General features: G+C 53.0%; 2 protein-coding genes across 4 annotated transcripts in view; one reads left to right on the top strand and one right to left on the bottom strand.

The window, feature by feature from the left end:
- Positions 1–19,330, bottom strand: part of LOC142495828 (uncharacterized) — a 439,489-nt gene extending 420,159 nt beyond the window's left edge. The window contains exon 1 of one of the 3 annotated variants that reach the window (XM_075601852.1): positions 18,359–19,330. In XM_075601852.1, coding sequence (XP_075457967.1) covers positions 18,359–18,447 — 89 coding nt within the window. In that variant the 5' untranslated portion in view covers positions 18,448–19,330. The remainder of the gene's footprint in view (positions 1–18,358) is intronic. The other 2 variants (XM_075601853.1, XM_075601851.1) reach the window with 2 other exon arrangements.
- Positions 19,066–22,307, top strand: COX5B (cytochrome c oxidase subunit 5B). The gene is made up of 4 exons (XM_075601854.1): positions 19,066–19,262; positions 20,308–20,378; positions 20,913–21,012; positions 22,059–22,307. The coding sequence occupies exons 1-4, from the start codon at positions 19,166–19,168 to the stop codon at positions 22,169–22,171; spliced, it is 381 nt and encodes a 126-aa protein (XP_075457969.1). The 5' UTR covers positions 19,066–19,165; the 3' UTR covers positions 22,172–22,307.
- The last annotated feature ends 633 nt before the right edge of the window (positions 22,308–22,940 follow it).

The following is a 22,940-nucleotide window of genomic DNA, read 5'->3' as shown; positions in this document are numbered from 1 at the left end:
CTGAAACAAACTTTTGTCTCTGCTCCCATCCTTCGACACCCTAACACGAATTTCCCCTTCACCTTAGAGGTTGACGCTTCGGACTGTGGGGCTGGGGCGGTTCTGTCGCAGAAATTTTCTTCTCAGGATAAACTTCATCCTTGCGGGTTTTTCTCCAAAAGATTTTCATCGGCAGAGAGGAATTATGACGTGGGCAATAGGGAACTTTTGGCCGTCAAAATGGCTCTTCAAGAATGGAGACATCTTCTGGAGGGGTCAAAAGAGCCATTCACCATCCTTACGGACCATAAGAACTTATTGTACATTGAGAATGCCCGTCGCTTAGGTCCTCGCCAAGCTCGCTGGTCGTTATTTTTCTCTAGATTCAATTTTGTTCTCTCATACATTCCCGGCACTAAGAACGTCAAGGCGGATGCTCTCTCCCGGCAATACTCTTCTGAAGAGAGATCAGAGAAAACCACTGAGTCCATCCTCCCTAAACAAAGAATCTTAGCAGCTGTGGCATTCAAGAATCTGGAGAGGATCATCAAGTCTCAAGAGAACATCCCGTCCGGTCTTGTGGTTCCTAAAGACTCTTTGTATGTGGAACCCAAATTTATCCCTGAAATACTGGACTGGGGACACGCCGTCCGTTCGGCAGGGCATCCTGGATTCAAGAAAACCTTGGACCTCATCCGTCGTACCTTTTGGTGGCCCAATATGGCTAAAACCATTCTGGAATTTACACGGTCCTGTCCGGTATGTGCGCGTAACAAGATTCCTCGTCAGAAACCTCAGGGTCTTCTCTTACCTTTACCTATTCCGGAGCGTCCCTGGTCCCACATTTCGATGGATTTTATTGTGGAGTTGCCTAGGTCGAATGGCATGAATACCATTCTTGTGGTAGTAGATCGGTTTTCCAAGATGGCACACTTTATCCCTCTCAAAGGATTACCCTCCTCACCCGCCCTTGCGGATATTTTTGCCAAAGAGATTTTCCGGATCCATGGGATTCCTACATCCATCGTGTCCGATCGGGGTTCCCAGTTCGTCTCCAAGTTCTGGAGAGATTTCACCAAGAGACTAGGTATCTCGTCTTCCTTTTCTTCTGGATATCACCCTCAATCCAACGGACAGACCGAGAGGGTTAATCAATCCCTCGAGAAATACTTAAGGTGCTTCGTCTCTAATTCTCAGGATGACTGGGCAGAATTACTTATCTGGGCTGAGTACGCATTCAATTCTTCCAGGAATGAGTCTACCCACGAGACTCCCTTCTTTATCAACTACGGATTCCATCCGGCTCGCCTACCTATTACTAAAGAATCCTCTGGGGTACCAGCCGTGGACGAACATATTGCTCTCCTACAAGACTCTTGGTCCAGAATACAATCTGCATTACAAAAAGCATCCTTGACATCTAAAAATCAGGCTGATCGTCACCGTCGTCCGGCACCCGAATACAAACCCGGGGACAAGGTTTGGCTATCATCCAAGAACATCCGTCTCAAAACGCCTTCCCTCAAATTGGCTCCTAGGTTCCTGGGTCCCTTTTCCATTTTGGAGCAGGTTAATCCGGTTTCTTTTCGACTCCAACTTCCTCAAAGCATGAGAATTCCGAATGTCTTTCACACCTCACTTCTCAAACCTTTTATCTCCAGTAGCCTCTTTCCGGATCACACTTCGAAACCAGATCCTGTGATGGTACAGGGTAACGAAGAGTATGAAATACAGGCTCTACTGGATTCCCGTCTTTCAAGAGGTAAAGTCCACTTCTTGGTCCACTGGAGAGGTTTTGGACCCGAAGAGAGGTCATGGGTACCCCTGAAAGATATTCATGCTCCAGGACTCCTCAAACGCTTCTGAGAGAAGTTTCCAACAAAACCATGGAAGGATCGTCCTGAGGCCGATCCTGAAGGGGGGGGTACTGTGAGGAATCAGGGATCGCGGCGCCCGCGCCCTGGTTCCTCTGCTGATATATTCCCTCCTGCTGCCGTGGCGCGCACACCTCGCCAGCGCCACTCACCTCCGTCGGTTCTGGGGGTTCCCCGGCGTCCTCGGCGTCCCCGGTTTCCAGCAGTACCTCACGCGGCCGCCATGTTGCTCGGGCGCGCGCCTGAACAGCGCGCGCCGGGCGAAGTTAATTTATTCACTGCTCTGGCAGTGAAGACCCGCCCCCAATACAGGAATATGATCTCCTGTCAAGACAAGAGTCCTCACCTGTCTGCCAATCAAGGGAACCTATCCAGGATGGCTCCACGCAGTCCTCCAGGTCTGCCTTCACTTCTGATTGGTCAGCCACACTTTATAATGCCAGTCCTTCCTATCATTCATTGCTCGACATAGTTTTCACTTGGATTACTACTCTGGCGTTTTCTCTCTCATTCACTCAGGTTACGACTTGGCTTGGCGGACGTCTCTCTCTGGCTCTAGACCCCTGCTTGGACAAACGACCTTCCAGTATTCTCCAATCCCAGACCTTGGCTAACGGCAACGACAACGGCATTTCTACACCGGTACCGGCAAGTATTGCTAGCGAAATACACCTGGCCTGGCAACGCCAAAATCACCACACTCCGGACACGCTCCCTTTGCTGCGGGTGCGTGCTTCTATACGTTCCTCACCTCAGTGAAAGGAACGGGTCTGGTCTGCGGGCAGCACCGGCGTAACAGGAACACAGACCCGGCCCTTTGTTGCTGGGTAGAAATGGAAACTCAATATGCCAAAATGCCTTCTCTACAAGCCTGCCTTTGGAGCCTAGACAGAGGAGATGGACAGACACATAACCTTAAACTACAGTACAGGCCTAAATACACACTTTCGAAACATGGATGAGATGTAAACATAAATATGGCCTATCCTCATCAAGCTCCCAACTGACGCCTATCACCAACAACCCGAAATTCCCCCCGGGTTGTGGATCTAGTCTGTTCGACCAACTCAAACGACGTGGTATCGGGGCGATTGCAGACCTCCTAAGCCTTGGGAAGCTCCTGAGCTATCAAGATTTAAGGGCCAAATATCAAATCAGAGAATTGGACACATTCAAATACCTTCAAATCAGACATTTTATCCGTCAAATATGCCCACTCCCAGAGTACCCCACTCTCACGAGATTCGAATATCTCTGTAAGGTCAAGACCCATCAGAAAGGGCTTATATCTGAGATCTATCGGACCTTGGAGAATCCAAAGGCCTTAACCCAGCACGATTATATGCTCAAATGGGCCTCAGACCTGAACATCCCTATAGACAGAGAGACTTGGGAAGAAATCTGGCAGGCAGCCTCAGAAACTTCCCTATGCACCACAATAAAGGAAAATATCTATAAAGTTCTGTTTGGCTGGTATCTTACCCCAGCACGTTTAAACCAAATCTACCCTCTGGCATCAGACCAATGTTGGAGAGGCTGTGGCAATAGAGGGGACATGGTTCACATCTGGTGGACATGTCCAGAAATTGTGAAGTACTGGACCAAGGTCCAAATTTTGCAAAAAGAGGTCACTGACCTAGATCTACCTATTGAACCACTGACCTTCCTTCTGGCCAGACCGATGTCCGACATTGTCCGACCAACTAGGAAATTAATATCCTTCATTCTCACTGCGGCGAGATGTGAGATAGCGGCCTCCTGGAGGAAAATGACCACGCCAGCCTTGGGATCGATCAAAAAGAGAATAAACGAGGTGATGCACATGGAGCGGCTGACTGCCGTCCTTAGACAAAACCTCCCTGCGCACGAATCAGTTTGGGACCCGTGGTTTCTTCTAACCCGGGACAGACGACCCGCCCCACCAAGGTAGGGAACAAAAATCCCCTCCCCCCAAAGACACAAAAATCCTGAGCAGATAAAACTTTAACTAACTTATCAATCAAACCCCCCTCAGTCAGGAGGCAAATCCCCTTACCCACTCTACCCCTCCCCCCCTACCATCCCCCTTATCCCCTCCCCTCTCTGCCTTCACCTCTCGAAGGCAAACCCCCCGTCTCGACAACTTAGTTTGTCTCTCTCTACTCCCCAAAAAATGTTAAAACTATTAGGTACTGTAAATTGCACTGTATTTTTGCCTTACCTGTTGTAACAATGCCTAATAAAAAACTTTATGAAAAAAAAAAAAAAAAAAAAAGTGTGGATGTTGCTGTATAAAAGCACTTACAATAAATGCACAAGAATAAAACCTTACACGTTTCGTTCCTAGAATGGGAACTTCTTAAGAGGTAATGATCGCTATCAGTGTACGCAACATATATATATGAATATTTATATATATATATATATATATATATATATACTAGCTGATATACCCGGCGTTGCCCGGGCGTGGAAGGGCAGGGGGCATGGAGTGGAAGGGGGGGGGGGCAAAGGGCAGGGAGGGGGCAAAGGGCAGGGAGGGGGGGGGGGCAAAGGGCAGGGAGGGGGGGGCAAAGGGCAGGAAGGGGGGGGGCAAAGGGCAGGGAAGGGGGGGGGGCAAAGGGCAGGGGGCAAAGGGCAGGGAGGGGGGGGGGGCAAAGGGCAGGGAGGGGGGGCAAAGGGCAGGGAGGGGGGGCAAAGGGCAGGAAGGGGGGGACTCAATCCCCCCCACACACACACCACCCCCACCCCCACACACACACAATCCCCCCCCACACACACACAATCCCCCCCCCCCACACACAATCACACAATCCCCACACTCAATCCCCCCCCACACACACACACAATCCCCACACACACACACACTTCCCCCCCCCACACACACACACTCAATCCCCCCCACCCCCCACACACACACTCAATCCCCCCCACTCCCCACACACTCAATCCCCCCCACCCCCACACACTCAATCACTCCCCCCCCCACCACCACCACCACCAACACACACACACACTTAATCAGTCCACAATTTCACCTGGGGGGGCGACATGCTCCGATCCCCCAACCCCCCATGCTGCTGAAAACGGGAAGCAGACAGGAAGAGAAGGAGGGGCTTTCTGTGTGCAGAGAGAAGCCCCGCCCCCTCTGCAAAACACAGAGCAGAGAAGCAGCAGCACGGAGCTTCTGGCCCCGCCCCCTCTGCAAGACACAGACATAGAAGCAGCAGCACGGAGCTTCTGGCCCCACCCCTTTTCCAAAGACACAGACATAGAAGCAGCAGCACGGATCTTCTGGCCACGCCCCCTCTGCAAGACACAGACATAGAAGCAGCAGCACGGAACTTCTGGCCCCGCCCCCTCTGCAAGACACAGACATAGAAGCAGCAGCACGGATCTTCTGGCCCCGCCCCCTCTGCAAGACACAGACATAGAAGCAGCAGCATGGATCTTCTGGCCCCGCCCCCTCTGCAAGACACAGACATAGAAGCAGCAGCACGGATCTTCTGGCCCCGCCCCCTCTGCAAGACACAGACATAGAAGCAGCAGCACGGAGCGCCCGTGCACAGCTCTGGCCGCCCCCAGGTTTGCCCAAGGGACCAATGAGATTTCCCCTAGGGACACCGGACATCCAGACAGGCATACAGTGCTTTCACTAATATAATATATATATATATATAAAATGGCTGCAGTCATCTCTCCTGCTGACAGTAAGGCCTGGTAAGTTATGGGCATGCCAGCAGTTATCATGGAGGTTTGCCCTCACACCCTGGTGAGGTGCCCTATGTATGGATGGGAGTGGTCACAGGCTCTGACTCCCTGGTTGGTGATGTCAGAATTGTGTCAGCCCCCAGAGGATACATAAGGCACAGCACTGATCAAAAGTTAGGTTCGTCTAGGTTCTTCTGAGGATTAAGAGTTCAGAGTTAGTATACTAAGAGGACTAATGAGACTGTGACCAGGGACCTGGCACCGGTGAAGTATCCCTGCGGGGATAGGGAATCCCTACATTAGGAGGACATTACCTTTCAAAAGGGAAGTACGGTGAACAATGGAGGGCTGAATACACCCCATTGTGGAGGGCAGCTGGCCCACCGTACTAATAAAGATGTTCCTGATTAACAACACTCTCGTGTGCAAGTGTGGAGTTATTGCACAGAGAGAAGCACCACAGAGGATTTCCTCATCAGACTCATCCCCAAGCCGACGCCGGGATCCTGATGAGGTGGAGGCGCTGCACTGGATATAGGTAGGACCCAGCACACTACCTCAGCTGCCTGTCTGGGTTGGCAAATCCCCACACACCATCATGCGGGAGACTCAGGAGTCCTGTTGCCAACAGGTGCACCACCAGACATCACACTGTAATGGGGACTGGTTAGACCACAGGGGCCAATATGAGATTGGGTGGGTCAGGCCAGTCCAGAAAACCCGTTACATATATATATACATATACAGTGTTCGACAAATCCGGTCGCCCGCAATTTTCCCTGCTCGCGCTATGAGCCCACGCTTCTACGGGCATTATTATTTGCCTCCTGCAACTGCAATGGCCGTGCCGGCGTCAGACGCTGCGTTGCCATGCCAACATGACGCTCGTGACGTCACGCAGCATCAAGGAGTTGAGGAGGCAACCGTGGTGCACAAGATACCGATTAGAGCCGGCTTCCAGGCTCCCCCGCACCTCCCGCCCGGCTTCCATGCCCCCTCGCACAGCTTTCAGGCCCCCCCGCACGGCTTCAATGCCCCCCCCCGCACGGCTTCAAGGCCCCCCTGCACCTCCCGCCCAGCTTCCAGGCCCCCCCGAACCTCCCGCCCGGCTTCCAGGCCCCCCCGCACCTCCCATCCGGCTTCCAGGCCCCCCCGAACCTCCCGCCCGGCTTCCAGGCTCCCCCGCACCTCCCGCCTGGCTTCCAGGCCCCCTCGCACAGCTTTCAGGCCCCCCCGCACGGCTTCAATGCCCCCCCCCCGCACGGCTTCAAGGCCCCCCTGCACCTCCAGCCCGGCTTCCAAGCCCCCCCCGCACCTCCCGCCCAGCTTCCAGGCCCCCCCGAACCTCCCGCCCGGCTTCCAGGCCCCCCGCAGCTCCCGCCCGGCTTCCAGGGCCCCCTGCACATCCCACCCGGCTTCCAGGCCCCCCCGCACCTCCCGCCCAGCTGCCTGTCCCCCCCGAACCTCCCGCCCGGCTTCCAGGCCCCCCGCAGCTCCCGCCCGGCTTCAAGGCCCCCCCTGCAGCTCCCGCCCGGCTTCAAGGCCCCCCTGCAGCTCCCGCCCGGCTTCCACGCCCCCCGCAGCTCCCGCCCGGCTTCCAGGCCCCCCCACAGTTCCCGCCCGGCTTTCAGTCCCCACCGCCCGGCTTCAACACCCTCCTGCCCGGCTGCCCGCATGTGGAGGACAAGCAAGCCCTGGATGAACTGCACAGGTAGGCCCCCCTCCCTTCCAATGAATACCCACCCAGTGTATGTGTGTGTGTGTGTCTGTCTGACTGTGTGTGTGTGTGTGTGTGCCTGAGTGTGTGTGTGTGTGAGTGTCTGAATAGTGTGTGTGTAGGTGTCTGTGTGTGTGTGTGTCTGAGTGTGTGTGTATGTGTCTGAGTGTGTGTGTGTATGTGTCTGTGTGTGTGTCTCTCTCTGTGTGTGTCTCTCTCGCCCTCTCTCTGTGTCTCTCTCGCCCTCTCTCTGTGTGTCTCTCGCCCTCTCTCTGTGTGTGTCTGTCGCCCTCTCTCTGTGTTTGTCTGTCGCCCTCTCTCTGTGTTTGTCTGTCGCCCTCTCTCTGTGTGTGTCTGTCGCCCTCTCTGTGTGTGTCTGTCGCCCTCTCTCTGTCTCACCCACACTCTCTCTGTCTCACCCACACTCTCTCTGTCACCCACTCTCTCTGTCTGTCACCCACTATCTCTCTGTCTGACACCCACTCTCTCTCTGTCTGACACCCACTCTCTCTCTGTCTGTGTCTGTCACCAACTCTCTCTCACTCTCCCTTGCTGCAGTGGAAACACTGTATGCTAGGTGATAATGGTTGAAAGGCAGGGTTGCAGACCTGTCTAAGACATGTGAATGTGCTCACAAGTGATATTCTTTATTGGCTATATGCTAACGGTGGAGGTTTTCTGCCGCCTTTTTCACTCACCATAACTTAAAATGTATATGGTAAACCTACCCAGCCTAGAAATATTTCAAAGCAAGTATAGACCAACCTCACACTGATGATACCCATCAAGGTTTAAACATGTCTGTGAGTGGTCTGTACTTGCTTTGCTGGTCCCATGCGGTGCTTAAAAGATGTGTGAATGGCGATGCATCAGATTAAATGGGCTCCATGTGAATGGATATTCCAGGCAAAAAGGTGACACATTGTGTGCTCATTTGCATGTCATTTCCCAGAATCCCTTGCTGCAGTGGAAACACTGTATGCTAGGTGATAATGGTTGAAAGGCAGGTGTGCTCACAAGTGATATTCTTTATTGGCTATATGTACACATATAAACACACACATACAATGGTCGACAAATCCGGTCGCCCGATCACTCATGGCGACCGGCTTTGGCCGCTGGCGATCCATGCTGTGGTTCTGTTAATTCCACCGCTCGTGCCAGGTAAAATAAATAAATAAACCCCCCTCCCTGATTGGGCTGACGCGGGGAAGAGGGCCGGCTGGCAGCTCTGGGTCAGGCACGTTGGCGCTCTTCTCTCCCCCCTTCCTGCCCCCGATCCCCTCCCCCCTTCCTGCCCCCGATCCCCTGCACCCTTCCTGCCCCCGATTCCCGCTTGCTGACCGGGGCGGGAGGTAGGCTCAAGGGGGGGTCCCCGTCGTTGCTGCCCAGGGCTGGAGGAGCAATGTAAGCAGGTGCGGGCTCGTCAGGCTCTTTCCCTGTCGCACATTCCCTTGGTGCCCACGCGGGCAGGGTAATATGAGCGGGGAAGAAGGGCCGGCTGGCAGCTCTGAGTCCCTTGTCGCCATGGCTGCAGCCCGGGCGGGAGGTAGGGAGGGAGGTGCGGGCGCACGCGGTGGGGGGGGCAAAGTTGGCGGGTGGTGCTGGCTTCCGCGCATCCTCCTCCGGCCATGTTTCCCCTTGGTTGCCCTGGCGGTTTTGGATGGGGGGGGGGGCAGCGAAGACAGTCCAGCGGTTGGCGCGCATGGGGCTTCCCTCGATCGGGAGGTGGGTGTTATGTGGCCTTGCGGCTGGCGCTCCCCCCCTCCCCGGTTACCACTGCGGCTCCCCCCTCCCCGATTACCGCTGCCCGCCCGTTTGAGCGGGGGAAGTTTGGGAAGACGGTTGCGGTGGTCCCATGGCCTGGGTGCCACTGCCCCTCCTCCGCATCCATTGCCCACCCCCCTCCACTACCCACCCCTTCCACATCCACTGCCCACCCCCCTCCACATCCCACTGCCCATCCCCTCCACATCCACTGCCCACCCCCTCCACATCCACTGCCCACCCCCCTCCACATCCACTGCCCACCCCCTCCACATCCACTGCCCACCCCCTCCACATCCACTGCCCCCCCCCTGCATCCACTGGCCCCCCTGCATCCACTGGCCCCCCTCCCACATCCACTGCCCCCCCTCCTGACACCATCCCCAAGGTAAGACTGACCTGCATACACGTAGTGATGCGGAAAGATGCTCTGAACGTCACCGTGGTGTCCCAGAATGGCGCGAAAATTAAAGTATCTATCTATAATATCTTTAAAAATAGTATTTGCGCTTGATCTTTGTTCACATTGTGGGTTACTACCGGCGATTTTTACCCCCATTTTCAAACCCGGGCAGCACAGCTTTCAGATTTAGTAAAAACAAGGGCACCCGATTTGGTAAAATGGAGCAGTGGTGCGGAGACCGCATTTTTTAGACCTACGTACAGCGCTCTGTAGTCACCCAGTCTTAGTAGCCCCGGATTTTACAAAATAGTTTTTTTATGCAAACGGACGCCTCCGAAGTAGGTCTCGGAGCAGTCCTGTCCCCAGTTTGTAGGAGATGACGAACACCCGGTCTTGTAATTAAGTCGCCAAATTGTGTCCCCGCGAACAAAGCCATGCCACGGTAGAAAAAGAATATTTGGCAGTAAAGTGGGCAATAGACACTTTAAAATATTACCTATTAGGCAGGTCTTTTATGCTCATTACAGACCATGCACCCTTACAGTGGATGCATAGAAACAAAGAAAAGAACTCTAGAGTTACCCGCTGGTTTTCAATCATTACAACCTTTCAACTTCACAGTGCAGCGTCGGCCAGGCATACTGCACGGTAATGCGGATGCACTTTCCTAGGGTGCACGGGCCGCTCCACTCGGTAATGTTATGCTGGGGAGGGGGATATGTGACAGAGTCATAGACTCTGTAATACATTAGTAGGAGGTGGCAGTATGCCTGCTTTCCAGTATGCAAGGAGTTAACCCCACTGATTAGGCAGTCCATAGGTGATCCTAATTAAGTAAGCGCATCTGCTTTTAAAAGAGGAAGAGGAAATGCCTCTGCAGCAATACACACACACACACGCACACACACATCCGGTTTTAAGGACACTCACTTTAAGTACATTCACGAGTAAGGACATATTTTCAATAGCACCATACCCCGTGTCCGTACGCTCGCTTTGTGAGTACGGACACTTATTCTGCCCTACAGACCACCGTAGTAGTGACGCGCTGATTCCCCTCGCCCAATAAGCAAACCGCAGTTAGCCATGCGCCTGTCAGCACGTCCTAAACAGCAATACCATCTCCCTACCTGCACCAAAGCATCGATAAGTGGAAAAAAAGTAATGCTTTATTCACTTTAAGTACATTTTCGCTTTACATACATGCTCTGGACCCATTGCATACGTTAATGCGGGGTATGCCTGTATATACATACACATACATACACATACAGATACATACACACACACCTCAAAAGTGTATGAATAAATACATGTTTTGTTTTTTTTCAATCCCCCAGTTGAGCTCAGACCTGCTCATTGCTGTTTGCTGGGAATTGGCATATTTGGGGTTAAGTAAAGTGAGAGTAGAGTGAAGATAGAACGGAGCTGGTGGGATGAAGAGATTATACATGTGTGAGGTTACAGCCACATCTGCTGGAGAGAAAATAGGCTGCAGAAGCAGAGGGGGGAGAGAAACAAGATAAAGGGGCCTATGCAGAGAGCAGCGCTATTTCAAAACTCGCCATTTTTTGGAGAAAATCGCGCAGAAAACAGCAGAAAATGGAGAGTTACGAAAAACGCGCCAATTTTTTTTTTCTATTTCTAAAACTCGCCTCGCGGCTGCGGAGAACCTCCATCTCGCCAGTTTTAAAAATATCCTTATGCAGAGAGGCGCAAACGGCATCTAGCGGCTGTTCGCGCCAATAAAATGGCGCGATTGTCTCCTTTTTGCCTCGCCAGAAAAAGTTGGCAAGAAACTGCCGCTCGCGGCCATAGCAAAGGGAAAAAAAAGGCGCGAATTTTTTTTAACACATTTCTGCAGCGCGCATCTCGCCAATTTAAACTCGCCACACGCATTCATGTTAAACATAGCAGAATTCGCACATTTCTGCATATGGAGAATAAAACTCTCCAAAAAAAGCTACTTTTTATTAAACTCGCCATTTTTAAAATTCGCTGCTCTCTGCATAGGCCCCAAAGTGTGGAGAGGGGGATTGGTTGGGGGGGAGAGAGGAAGAGAGAGAAATAGAGAGACAGCAGATAGGTAGGGCAGAAAGAGATACAGAACGGGGGAGATATGGAGAGGACAGACATAGGGAGGGGAGAGACAGAAATAGGGGGGGGGGGGGAGACGTAGAGATAGGGAGGAGGCATGAAAACGGAGATAGAGAGGGAGATATACAGAGATAGAGAGGGAAGGGGGAGAGACATACAGATATAGAGAGAGGGGGTGCAGGAAAACAGAGATAGGGAGGGAGGGGATAGAGACATACAGAGATAAAGAAGGAGGGGGAGAGGGAAACATATAGAAAGGAAGGGGGAGAGAAATACAGAGAGAGAGGGGGGCGAGAGGAGAGGGGGGAGGGAGAGCGGGAGGGAGAAAAGAGGGGGGAGGGAGCAGGAGGAGATGGAGCAGATGGAGAGATGGGGGGAGGTACGGAGGAGAGGAGGGTGGAGGGAGGCTGAGAGGAGGGTGGAGGGTGGGGGGAGAGGGGGGGAAAAGATGGAGGAGCAAAAGGTGTCGGAGGGGGGTGCGAAAGGTGAGGGAGGGGGGAGCGAAATGTGAGGGGGGAGCGAAATGGTGAGGGGGGGAGCGAAAGGAGAGGAGGTGGAGAAGCGAAAGGAGAGGAAGGGGGGAGCGAAAGGAGAGGGAGGGGGGAGCGAAAGGAGAGGGAGGGGGGGTGCGTAAGGAGAGGGGGGAGTGAAAGGAGAGGGAGGGGGGAGCGAAAGGAGAGGGAGGGGGGAGCGAAAGAGAGGGAGGGGGGAACGAAAGGAGAGGGAGGGGGGAGCGAAAGGAGAGGGAGGGGGGAGCGAAAGGAGAGGGAGGGGGGAGCGAAAGGAGAGGGAAGGGGGAGCGAAAGGAGAGGGAGGGGGGGAGCGAAAGGAGAGGGAGGGGGGAGCGAAAGGAGAGGGAGGGGGGGAGCGAAAGGAGAGGGAGGGGGGAGCAAAAGGAGAGGGAAGGGGGAGCGAAAGGAGAGGGAGGGGAGGAGCGAAAGGAGAGGGAGGGGAGGAGCGAAAGGAGAGGGAGGGGAGAGCGAAAGGAGAGGGAGGGGGGAGCGAAAGGAGAGGGAGGGGGGAGCGAAAGGAGAGGGAGGGGGGAGCGAAAGGAGAGGGAGGGGGGAGCGAAAGGAGAGGGAGGGGGGAGCAAAAGGGGAGGGAGGGGGGAGGGGGAAAGAGAGGGAGGGGGAAAGAGAGGGAGGGGGTGGGAGAAAGAGAGGGAGGGGGTGGGGGAAAGAGAGGGAGGGGGGAGGGGGAAAGAGAGGGAGGGGGGAGGGGGAAAGAGAGGGAGGGGGGAGGGGGAAAGAGAGGGAGGGGGGAGGGGGGGAGGGGGAAAGAGGGAGGTGGTGGGGGGAGGGGGAAAGAGGGAGGTGGTGGGGGAAAAAGAGGGAGGGGGGAGAGGGAAAGAGGGAGGTGGTGGGGGAAAGAGAGGGGGGGGAGGGGAAAGAGAGGGAGGGGGAAAGAGAGGGAGGGGTGGGGGAAAGAGAGGGAGGGGGAAAGAGGGGGAGGGGGTAGGGGGGAAGAAAGGGATGGGGGAGGGGGAAGAAAGGGATGGGGGAGGGGGAAGAGAGGGATGGGGAAAGAGAGGGAGGGGGAAAGAAAGGGAGGGGGAAAGAAAGGGAGGGGGGAGGGAGGAAGAGAGGAAGAGAAAGAGAGGGAGGGGTGAAGAGAGAGAGGGGGAAGAGACAGAGAGGGAGGGGGAAGAGACAGAGAGGGAGGGGGAAGAGATAGAGGGAAGAGACAGAGAGGGAGGGGGAAGAGACAGAGAGGGAGGGGGGAAGAGACAGAGAGGGAGGGGATAGAGACAGAGAGAGAGGGGGTAGAGAGGGGAGAGACTAAGGCCGCGCTTATAGTGCCGGCGACGGCGACCGATGATGTCACCCGTCGCCACTAACGACAAGGCCAGTGACGTCACGAAGGGGGCGGGTAGCGCTCTCTTATTGGTTTAGAGACAGTCACATGTGGCGACTGTCTCTAAAAAATCTAATTTACCCGGCTTCAAAATTTTTGGTCGCTCCATCGCCGTCGCACTTACTATAAGCACTTGCAACGGAGTCAATGGATTTGTTTTGGAGCGAAGTCGCCAGGCACTATAAGCACAGCCTTAGGCTGAATCCCCGCTGGCACTGAGCGCGCTCATGCTTGGAGAGCGCTCCAAGCAAGAGCGCCGTGTGTCCTCCGATTTACACAAGAACGCGCAGAGGGGGGCATTGCGGGCCAGCTGAGCGCGCGGGGAAGTATAAAAAGTATGTGTGTTACGTAACACTCCACCAAAAAAATATTGGTAAATAGCTAGTAATAGAAAACTGAAGTATAGTTTTGTTGTTTTGGTAAGCGTCGAACGCGGGTCAGCGTGTGTGCCCGCGCACACCGCGTGAGCGGACTTACATATTTATATATATGTACGTTAACGCGGCAAGTGCCGCCCGCTTAGCGCTGGCGGGGACACAGCCTTAGGCTGAGTTCAGGGTGGATGCTATGCGACTTGCGCACGTCCGTCACAGTTTCGGGTTGTTCGGTGGGAGTTTTCAAACTGAAAACTCCACCAGCGGCAAAGTAGTGTTGACGCTGCTACATTTTGCCGCTACAACCCAAAATGATTTTTCGGGCTACAGTCGCGTCATGTGAGCTGGTTCAGCGAACCAGCTCCATGACACGCTCGCCACGCCCCCACACGCCGCGACTCAATGCCTGCTGCTAAGTCACAGATCGCTGAGCTGCAGGAGGTCGCAGCCGTAACATCCACCCTGAACTCAGCCTAAGGCCGAGCTCATGGTGGTGGCATCGCTACGTGGACTCTATCGCTTCAAGGACTCTATCCTGATATGGTAGTTCCTCAAGTGCCCGCGGCGATGAGTGTGTCGACGCTGCTAGATTTTGCCGCCACAACAGAAATTGACATTTCAGGCTGCAGTCGCGTGACGTCAGCGTCACGTGACCTGATTCAGCCAATGAGGGCAAACCAGCTCCGTGACGCGTTGGCCATGCCCTCAATCGCCGCAACTAAACTCCTGCAGCTACCGCACACATTGCTGGGGCTGCAGGAGTGCGCACCTGCGTCACAACCATGAGCTCAGCCATACACAAGGAGGGGGAGAGACATACAGAGATAGGGAGGGAGATAGACAGGGTGGAATAGGGAGGGAGGTAGACAGGGTGGGATAGGGAGGTAGACAGAGTGGGATAGGGAGGGAGATAGGCAGGGTGGGATAGGGAGGGAGATAGGCAGGGTGGGATAGGGAGGGAGATAGGCAGGGTGGGATAGGGAGGGAGATAGGCAGGGTGGGATAGGGAGGGAGATAGACAGGGTGGGTTAGGGATAGACATGGGAGATAGACAGGGTGGGTTAGGGAGGGAGAGAGATAGACAGGGTGGGTTAGGGAGGGAGAGAGATAGACAGGGTGGGTTAGGGAGGGAGAGAGATAGACAGGGTGGGTTAGGGAGGGAGAGAGATAGACAGGGTGGGTTAGGGAAGGAGAGAGATAGACAGGGTGGGGTAGGGAGGAAGATAGACAGGGTGGGTTAGGGAGGGAGAGAGATAGACAGGGTGGGTTAGGGAGGGAGAGAGATAGACAGGGTGGGTTAGGGAGGGAGAGAGATAGACAGGGTGGGTTAGGGAGGGAGATAGACAGGGTGGGTTAGGGAAGGAGAGAGATAGACAGGGTGGGGTAGGGAGGAAGATAGACAGGGTGGGTTAGGGAGGGAGAAAGATAGACAGGGTGGGTTAGGGAGAGAGATAGACAGGGTGGGTTAGGGAGAGATAGACAGGGTGGGTTAGGGAGAGATAGACAGGGTGGGTTAGGGAGAGAGATAGACAGGGTGGGTTAGGGAGGGAGAGAGATAGACAGGGTGGGTTAGGGAGGGAGAGAGATAGACAGGGTGGGTTAGGGAGGGAGAGAGATAGACAGGGTGGGTTAGGGAGGGAGAGAGATAGACAGGGTGGGTTAGGGAGGGAGAGAGATAGACAGGGTGGGTTAGGGAGGGAGAGAGATAGACAGGGTGGGTTAGGGAGGGAGATAGACAGGGTGTGTTAGGGAGGGAGAGAGATAGACAGGGTGTGTTAGGGAGGGAGAGAGATAGACAGGGTGTGTTAGGGAGAGAGGGAGATAGACAGGGTAGGTTAGGGAGGGAGATAGACAGGGTGGGTTAGGGAGGGAGATAGACAGGGTGGGTTAGGGAGGGAGATAGACAGGGTGGGTTAGGGAGGGAGATAGACAGGGTGGGTTAGGGAGGGAGATAGACAGGGTGGGTTAGGGAGGGAGATAGACAGGGTGGGTTAGGGAGGGAGATAGACAGGGTGGGTTAGGGAGGGAGATAGACAGGGTGGGTTAGGGAGGGAGATAGACAGGGTGGGTTAGGGAGGGAGATAGACAGGGTGGGTTAGGGAGGGAGATAGACAGGGTGGGTTAGGGAGGGAGATAGACAGGGTGGGTTAGGGAGGGAGATAGACAGGGTGGGTTAGGGAGGGAGATAGACAGGGTGGGTTAGGGAGGGAGATAGACAGGGTGGGTTAGGGAGGGAGATAGACAGGGTGGGTTAGGGAGGGAGATAGACAGGGTGGGTTAGGGAGGGAGATAGACAGGGTGGGTTAGGGAGGGAGATAGACAGGGTGGGTTAGGGAGGGAGATAGACAGGGTGGGTTAGGGAGGGAGATAGACAGGGTGGGTTAGGGAGGGAGATAGACAGGGTGGGTTAGGGAGGGAGATAGACAGGGTGGGTTAGGGAGGGAGATAGACAGGGTGGGTTAGGGAGGGAGATAGACAGGGTGGGTTAGAGAGGGAGATAGACAGGGTGGGTTAGGGAGGGAGATAGACAGGGTGGGAAAGGGAGGGAGATAGGCTGGGTGGGATAGGGAGGGAGATAGGCTGGGTGGGATAGGGAGGGAGATAGGCTGGGTGGGATAGGGAGGGAGATAGGCTGGGTGGGATAGGGAGGGAGATAGGCAGGGTGGGATAGGGAGGGAGATAGGCAGGGTGGGATAGGGAGGGAGATAGGCATGGAGGGGTAGGGAGGGCGATAGACAGGGTGGGATAGGGAGGGTGATAGACAGGGTGGGATAGGGAGGGAGGTAGACAGGGTGGGATAGGGAGGGAGGTAGACAGGGTGGGATAGGGAGGGAGGTAGACAGGGTGGGATAGGGAGGGATGGAGGGAGATAGACAGGGTGGGTTAGGGAGGGAGGGAGATAGACAGGGTGGGTTAGGGAGGGAGGGAGATAGACAGGGTGGGTTAGGGAGGGAGATAGACAGGGTGGGTTAGGGAGGGAGAGAGATAGACAGGGTGGGTTAGGGAGGGAGAGAGATAGACAGGGTGGGTTAGGGAGGGAGAGAGATAGACAGGATGGGTTAGGGAGGGAGATAGACAGGGTGGGTTAGGGAGGGAGAGAGATAGACAGGGTGGGTTAGGGAGGGAGAGAGATAGACAGGGTGGGTTAGGGAAGGAGAGAGATAAACAGGGTGGGGTAGGGAGGAAGATAGACAGGGTGGGGTAGGGAGGAAGATAGACAGGGTGGGTTAGGGAGGGAGAGAGATAGACAGGGTGGGTTAGGGAGGGAGAGAGATAGACAGGGTGGGTTAGGGAGGGAGAGAGATAGACAGGGTGGGTTAGGGAGGGAGATAGACAGGGTGGGTTAGGGAGGGAGATAGACAGGGTGGGTTAGGGAGAGAGATAGACAGGGTGGGTTAGGGAGGGAGAGAGATAGACAGGGTGGGTTAGGGAGGGAGAGAGATAGACAGGGTGGGTTAGGGAGGGAGAGAGATAGACAGGGTGGGTTAGGGAGGGAGAGAGATAGACAGGGTGGGTTAGGGAGGGAGAGAGATAGACAGGGTGGGTTACGGAGGGAGAGAGATAGACAGGGTGGGTTAGGGAGGGAGAGAGATAGACAGGGTGGGTTAGGGAGGGAGAGAGATAGACAGGGTGGGTTAGGGAGGGAGAGAGATAGACAGGGTGGGTTAGGGAGGGAGAGAGATAGACAGGGTGGGTTAGGGAGGGAGAGAGATAGACAGGGTGGGTTAGGGAGGGAGAGAGATAGACAGGGTGGGTTAGGGAGGGAGAGAGATAGACAGGGTGGGTTAGGGAGGGAGAGAGATAGACAGGGTGGGTTAGGGAGGGAGAGAGATAGACAGGGTGGGTTAGGGAGGGAGGGAGATAGACAGGGTGGGTTAGGGAGGGAGGGAGAGAGATAGACAGGGTGGGTTAGGGAGGGAGGGAGAGAGATAGACAGGGTGGGTTAGGGAGGGAGAGAGATAGACAGGGTGGGTTAGGGAGGGAGGGAGATAGACAGGGTGGGTTAGGGAGGGAGGGAGGGAGGGAGATAGACAGGGTGGGTTAGGGAGGGAGGGAGGGAGATAGACAGGGTGGGTTAGGGAGGGAGGGAGGGAGATAGACAGGGTGGGTTAGGGAGGGAGGGAGGGAGATAGACAGGGTGGGTTAGGGAGGGAGGGAGGGAGATAGACAGGGTGGGTTAGGGAGGGAGGGAGGGAGATAGACAGGGTGGGTTAGGGAGGGAGGGAGGGAGATAGACAGGGTGGGTTAGGGAGGGAGGGAGGGAGATAGACAGGGTGGGTTAGGGAGGGAGGGAGGGAGATAGACAGGGTGGGTTAGGGAGGGAGATAGACAGGGTGGGTTAGGGAGGGAGATAGACAGGGTGGGTTAGGGAGGGAGATAGACAGGGTGGGTTAGGGAGGGAGATAGACAGGGTGGGTTAGGGAGGGTCAGTGTGTTAGCGTGGTGAGGGGAGAGAGCTACAGAGAGTGGATATGATACACAATAATCCCTGCGTCTCTGTCATGTCTCAGGTGTGTGGGTAGTATTTATATGAATGCCTTTCTGTTTCTGTGTTTGAGGGGATTATGTATAATTGATGGTACCGTATTGAGGGATAACATACATGACACTGGGGCTGCCGCTTGCGGTCCCAACCCGAGTCTGGTCAGTGGGTTTCTTATCCCGGGCCGGTAAATTCCTTGGGTGGTTCATCCTCGGGTGTCGGCCTCTCTCTCCGGTGTCTGGATCGCTCTCGCGTAAACCTGACGGCTTCGAAAAACAACAACTGGACTCGCGGGAAAACGGCGACACGAGACGCAAAGCAGCGGGGCGTGATGGGAAAGAGGCGGGAACACAGCGATACGGGATGCAAAGCCACGAGGCGTGATGGAAAAATAGCTAAACAAGACGCAAAAGCTGCGTCTTGAGACTGATGAGGCGGGAAAACTGAGGCGCTAAATTCAATGTAATGATCGGTTACTGCATACGGATTAGAAACACATTGCCGTTCAATTAGTCAGCAAAAGGGTTCAGCTTCATTTTACACAAAGCGCCCTACATAATATACATAAGCTCATTCGGCACGGCACAGAAACGGTGCACAGACCTCGAAATAATACATGTCTATTTAATAGTGTCCATAATATTTGGCAGGCTGCTGGTGAAATCCACTTAAAACCGTCGCGCGATGGACATAAATCGTAGCACTTTTTTGGTTGTTTTTATTTAACAGATCAAAAAGATTCCATAAGGGCCTCAGTGCGCACGAGGCGCTCTGTAGGCGATGAAACACGTACGGTACGTCATTTCCGGGGACTCATCACGTGACGGTGTCACTTTCCCTCATCACCGGTCCAGTAGTAGAAGTGTATCGCAGCTTCCGGGAGCTGATCATTCCCCACAGTCGGTCTCTGCGCATCATCTTCCTGTCATGGCGTCAAGGTTACTTCTCCGCAGCGCTGCTCAGGCCTTCACCCGGGTCGGGGCCTTTAGAGCCGCCGCTCCAGCCCGCAGCATGGCGGCAGGAGGTGAGAGAGGACTGGGTATGGGGAGTAGACTGAGGCATGGATTGCGTTGCCCGCCTCTCCGACAGAGGACTGGTTGAACTACAAGTCAGTGCCTCAGCTAAGGCTAATACATGAATAGGGAACCGTTTGCAATCCTGTAAACCAATGATTTACCCGAGATGGGCATGTTATCTTTGCGTCACTGGGGGTTTACTACAAATCAACATAACTAGAAAATACCTTCTACGGCGGTTTGAGGGACGTTGAAGGGGTGAATTGGTATATTTAGCCCTATTGCTTCACGAGAGGTCAGTAAATGTATTATAATCGAGCAGTGAAGGCCATAGTAATAGGCAGATTGTGCATGTTGGTGCAACGATTACATTCATGTGAGGGGGTTGACAGGCTGTACACGGGGGGCCGGTAGACTTTGATATGTGGGGTCTCCGGTGCCTGCAGAGTACACAACTCAGTGTGACTGATATTTGTGACGTGTGTCACCTTATGTCCGGTATGACATCCATGCAAAAAAGCCTTTACTGTGCATCTACACACTCAGGTTTCCTAATACTCCTCTGGTTTCTAGATTTTTCAGTGTTTAACCTCTTTACTACCAGTAGGGCCTGCAATGCATTGCTGTGCAATTTGTTGTAGGTTGCGCTGTCAGCAAACTCTTAAGAGGAGATTGTATGACACATCTTGTCAATCAAGGATATAGAGGGCACAGCGGTCTTTGCAAAATATATTTTATTCGCAATAAAGCAGACTTTTTTCCATTGTAGCCCTCATCTTGATAAAGGTTGCATGCTGTAACCGAAATGTTGGAATTTTTTTTTAAAGTATTTTTGTTTATCCTTTTGTATTATGAAGATCCTTTTACCAGGAAAATGAATTTATTTGTTTCAATTAAATCCTGAGAATGGGTGTAAGTGCTTGCATGGTCTGAAGTGGCACAGGCAGTAATTGAACTTTCAAGCTTTTGCACTGACCTGCTACCCAGGGGCACTGTACCACCTCATCTAGCTTGTCAGTACCCGAGCTAATGTATGTTTTTGTTTCTCTGCAGGAATCCCAACTGATGAAGAACAGGCCACTGGTTTAGAGAAGAAGATAATGACTGCTCAGCAGCACGGCTCTGTGAGTGACAGACATGATCATAACACTCTTATCACACTGCTCCCTTGGTCAATAGGGTTAATGTCTACTTAAAGGCAGAAAACGACCTGAACTATTGGGAGTAATACCACAAATGACCCTTTTATTTACCGTTCTGAATATCAGCTTTGTTTAGAAAAGAGACTTTAATGCATGAAAATAAGATGTACAATAACCTGCTGTATTGTTTTTTTTTTACTAGCTTCTCTGTCAGAGGTGCTTGCAATGTGTTGCGGACCTTGGCATTGACGCGGTTAAAATAATGGTGGCATCTGTATGCAAAATTTGTGAAGGACAGGAACATGTATCATGGATGAAATATTATGGGATTTTTTTTTTTTTCAGAAAACCGTGTTTTTTCTTGCTTTATGCCCCAACCTACCATTTGTAATAGCTGGTGCCTGATCTTTGCTCTTCAAGGTTGTGCTGTCCTCGTCTTGACCCCTGGCAGATAGCTGCTGTGCAGTCCACCCTATGCCCTCTTCTAACATGAGGGTTATTTTATATTTTTTGCAGGATCCGTACAGCATGTTGAAGCCACGTCAGTACGCAGGGACCAAGGAGGATCCTCACATCGTCCCCTCGGTAACCAACAAGAGGATTGTGGGCTGCATCTGTAAGTCAGAAACATGGTGATGTAAAGACAACACGGATATGTTCATGATAGATTTAATATTCCCCAGATCACATCAAGTCAAATATGTAGACTAACACGCCAAGCACCTTCTCTCGCCACCTTTAAGACAAACCTTAGAATTCTCCATTTAAATGAAGCATTTCAATAGCTTAGACCAGTGTTTCCCAACTCCCGTCCTCAGGGAACCAAGTCATTGATTTGGTTCAGAGGCTGTCACGTGGCGACAGCCTCTGAAAAATCAAATTTGACCGGCTTCCAAATTTTCTGTCGCGTCGCGCGTGCTATAAGCACACGCGACGGCGGCAATACGTTTTCGGGCGACGTCGCCGGCACTATACGCGCAGCCTTAGATTGTAAGTTCTCCGAGGCAGGAATTTCCTTTCCTATTGTCTGTTGCACTTATTGTATTCCCTTTACTATATTGTTTTGTAATGTACTATATGAATAAAGATATACATATAATGCCTTGGAAAGAGCAGGCCATCTTCTGTAGCAAAAAGGGAATAAACATAACAAAACACGTCAAGGGAAAAAGGAGGGAGCTTGTTGGAAAAAAATGTTTTACAATGAATGTTAGGCATTCATTTGTTTTACAATGGTGATCATATATAGTTGTTCTACTAACATATGCATAGCACACATTGCAGTACAGACCTATGGTAAATTTAAAATGTTTGTAATGTTACAAAACCAAGAAACAAATATCAGGAATATTCAAATGAAGAGAATTCCTCATAGAAAAGTGCATTTTCTTCTCCAAGATATCCTCCTCTGCTGTTCTTTTCCTTGTATTTTAATATTATTCTCCTAGGTTGTCAATTATGTAGATTTTTACTGTTCAATGTGAGTGGTTGCTCTTAACAATACAGTATAATGCATAAACCATCTGTAATATTGTTTCCGAGGTTGTGAATAAAGTTTGAGACCTGTACAAGACTAGCAGACACACTGTGTTATTTGAGCTGTTTTTTGTATTAGTAAGTGAGCACCTGTTGACTCTATTAACCTTTCTGTCCCATCCGCAGGTGAGGAAGACAACACCTCAGTACTCTGGTTCTGGCTGCATCAAGGGGAGCCCCAGCGCTGCCCGTCCTGTGGTGCCCACTACAAGCTGGTACCCCACCACCTCCCCCATTAACTATCACTGCAGCCTCCTGTCCTGCTGTCTGTCCGTGTTCCTCAGAGACCTCCCCTCTCTCTGTTTGTTTCAGGGTCATGTACTGTATCTTTTATTCCCATGGCTAGGGACCACCAATAAAATGCAACTGTCTGGCTTCGACTGTTAATGATTTCTGCAACATCTACCTGGCACAGGCGGGTGGGATAGTAATCAAGTGATAATCAAAAGAAGTAAAATGTTTTGTACTCATGCAACATTCTCTGCTTGTGCCTACGTTAAATGTAAGAAATCTGGAATTGTTTCCGGAATCGGACATCTGGTCGCGACTAAGTCTTTGTTGGCGTGCGTCCACTTAGGGGCAGCTGGCTGCGTCGCCAAGATTAGTTAATTGATTGGGGTTTTTAGGGTAGGGGGTAGTGTTAAAACACAGGCTTACCAAGGTTGCCAGCGGTGGCTATTTGGTCGCGGCAAAACTGCCTAGACCAGGGGAGCGCAAACTTTTGCTGCTACTCCCCCTGTCTTGCTTGCCCCAGTTCTCACGCGCTTCCCCCCCCTCCCCCCCCCCCCCACTTTGCAGCCGTGTCAAATGACGCTATGGGGTCATGTGACGTCACATGGCCCTGCAGTGTAATTTGACGCCGCGTTGCCATGGCGACACGTCACAAAGCCGGCTGGAACAAGGTAAGTGGAGTGTTACAGGGGACTCACGCGATCCCTAATCATTTAATTTAAATGCCTTGGGGAAGAGCACGGGGCCTCTGCAACCGCTTACACTCCCCCAGAAAAA

This window comes from Ascaphus truei, chromosome 5, assembly GCF_040206685.1.
Source record: "Ascaphus truei isolate aAscTru1 chromosome 5, aAscTru1.hap1, whole genome shotgun sequence".
In the NCBI taxonomy this organism is placed as follows: domain Eukaryota; kingdom Metazoa; phylum Chordata; class Amphibia; order Anura; family Ascaphidae; genus Ascaphus; species Ascaphus truei.
This window is presented reverse-complemented; position numbering and strand designations above follow the sequence as displayed.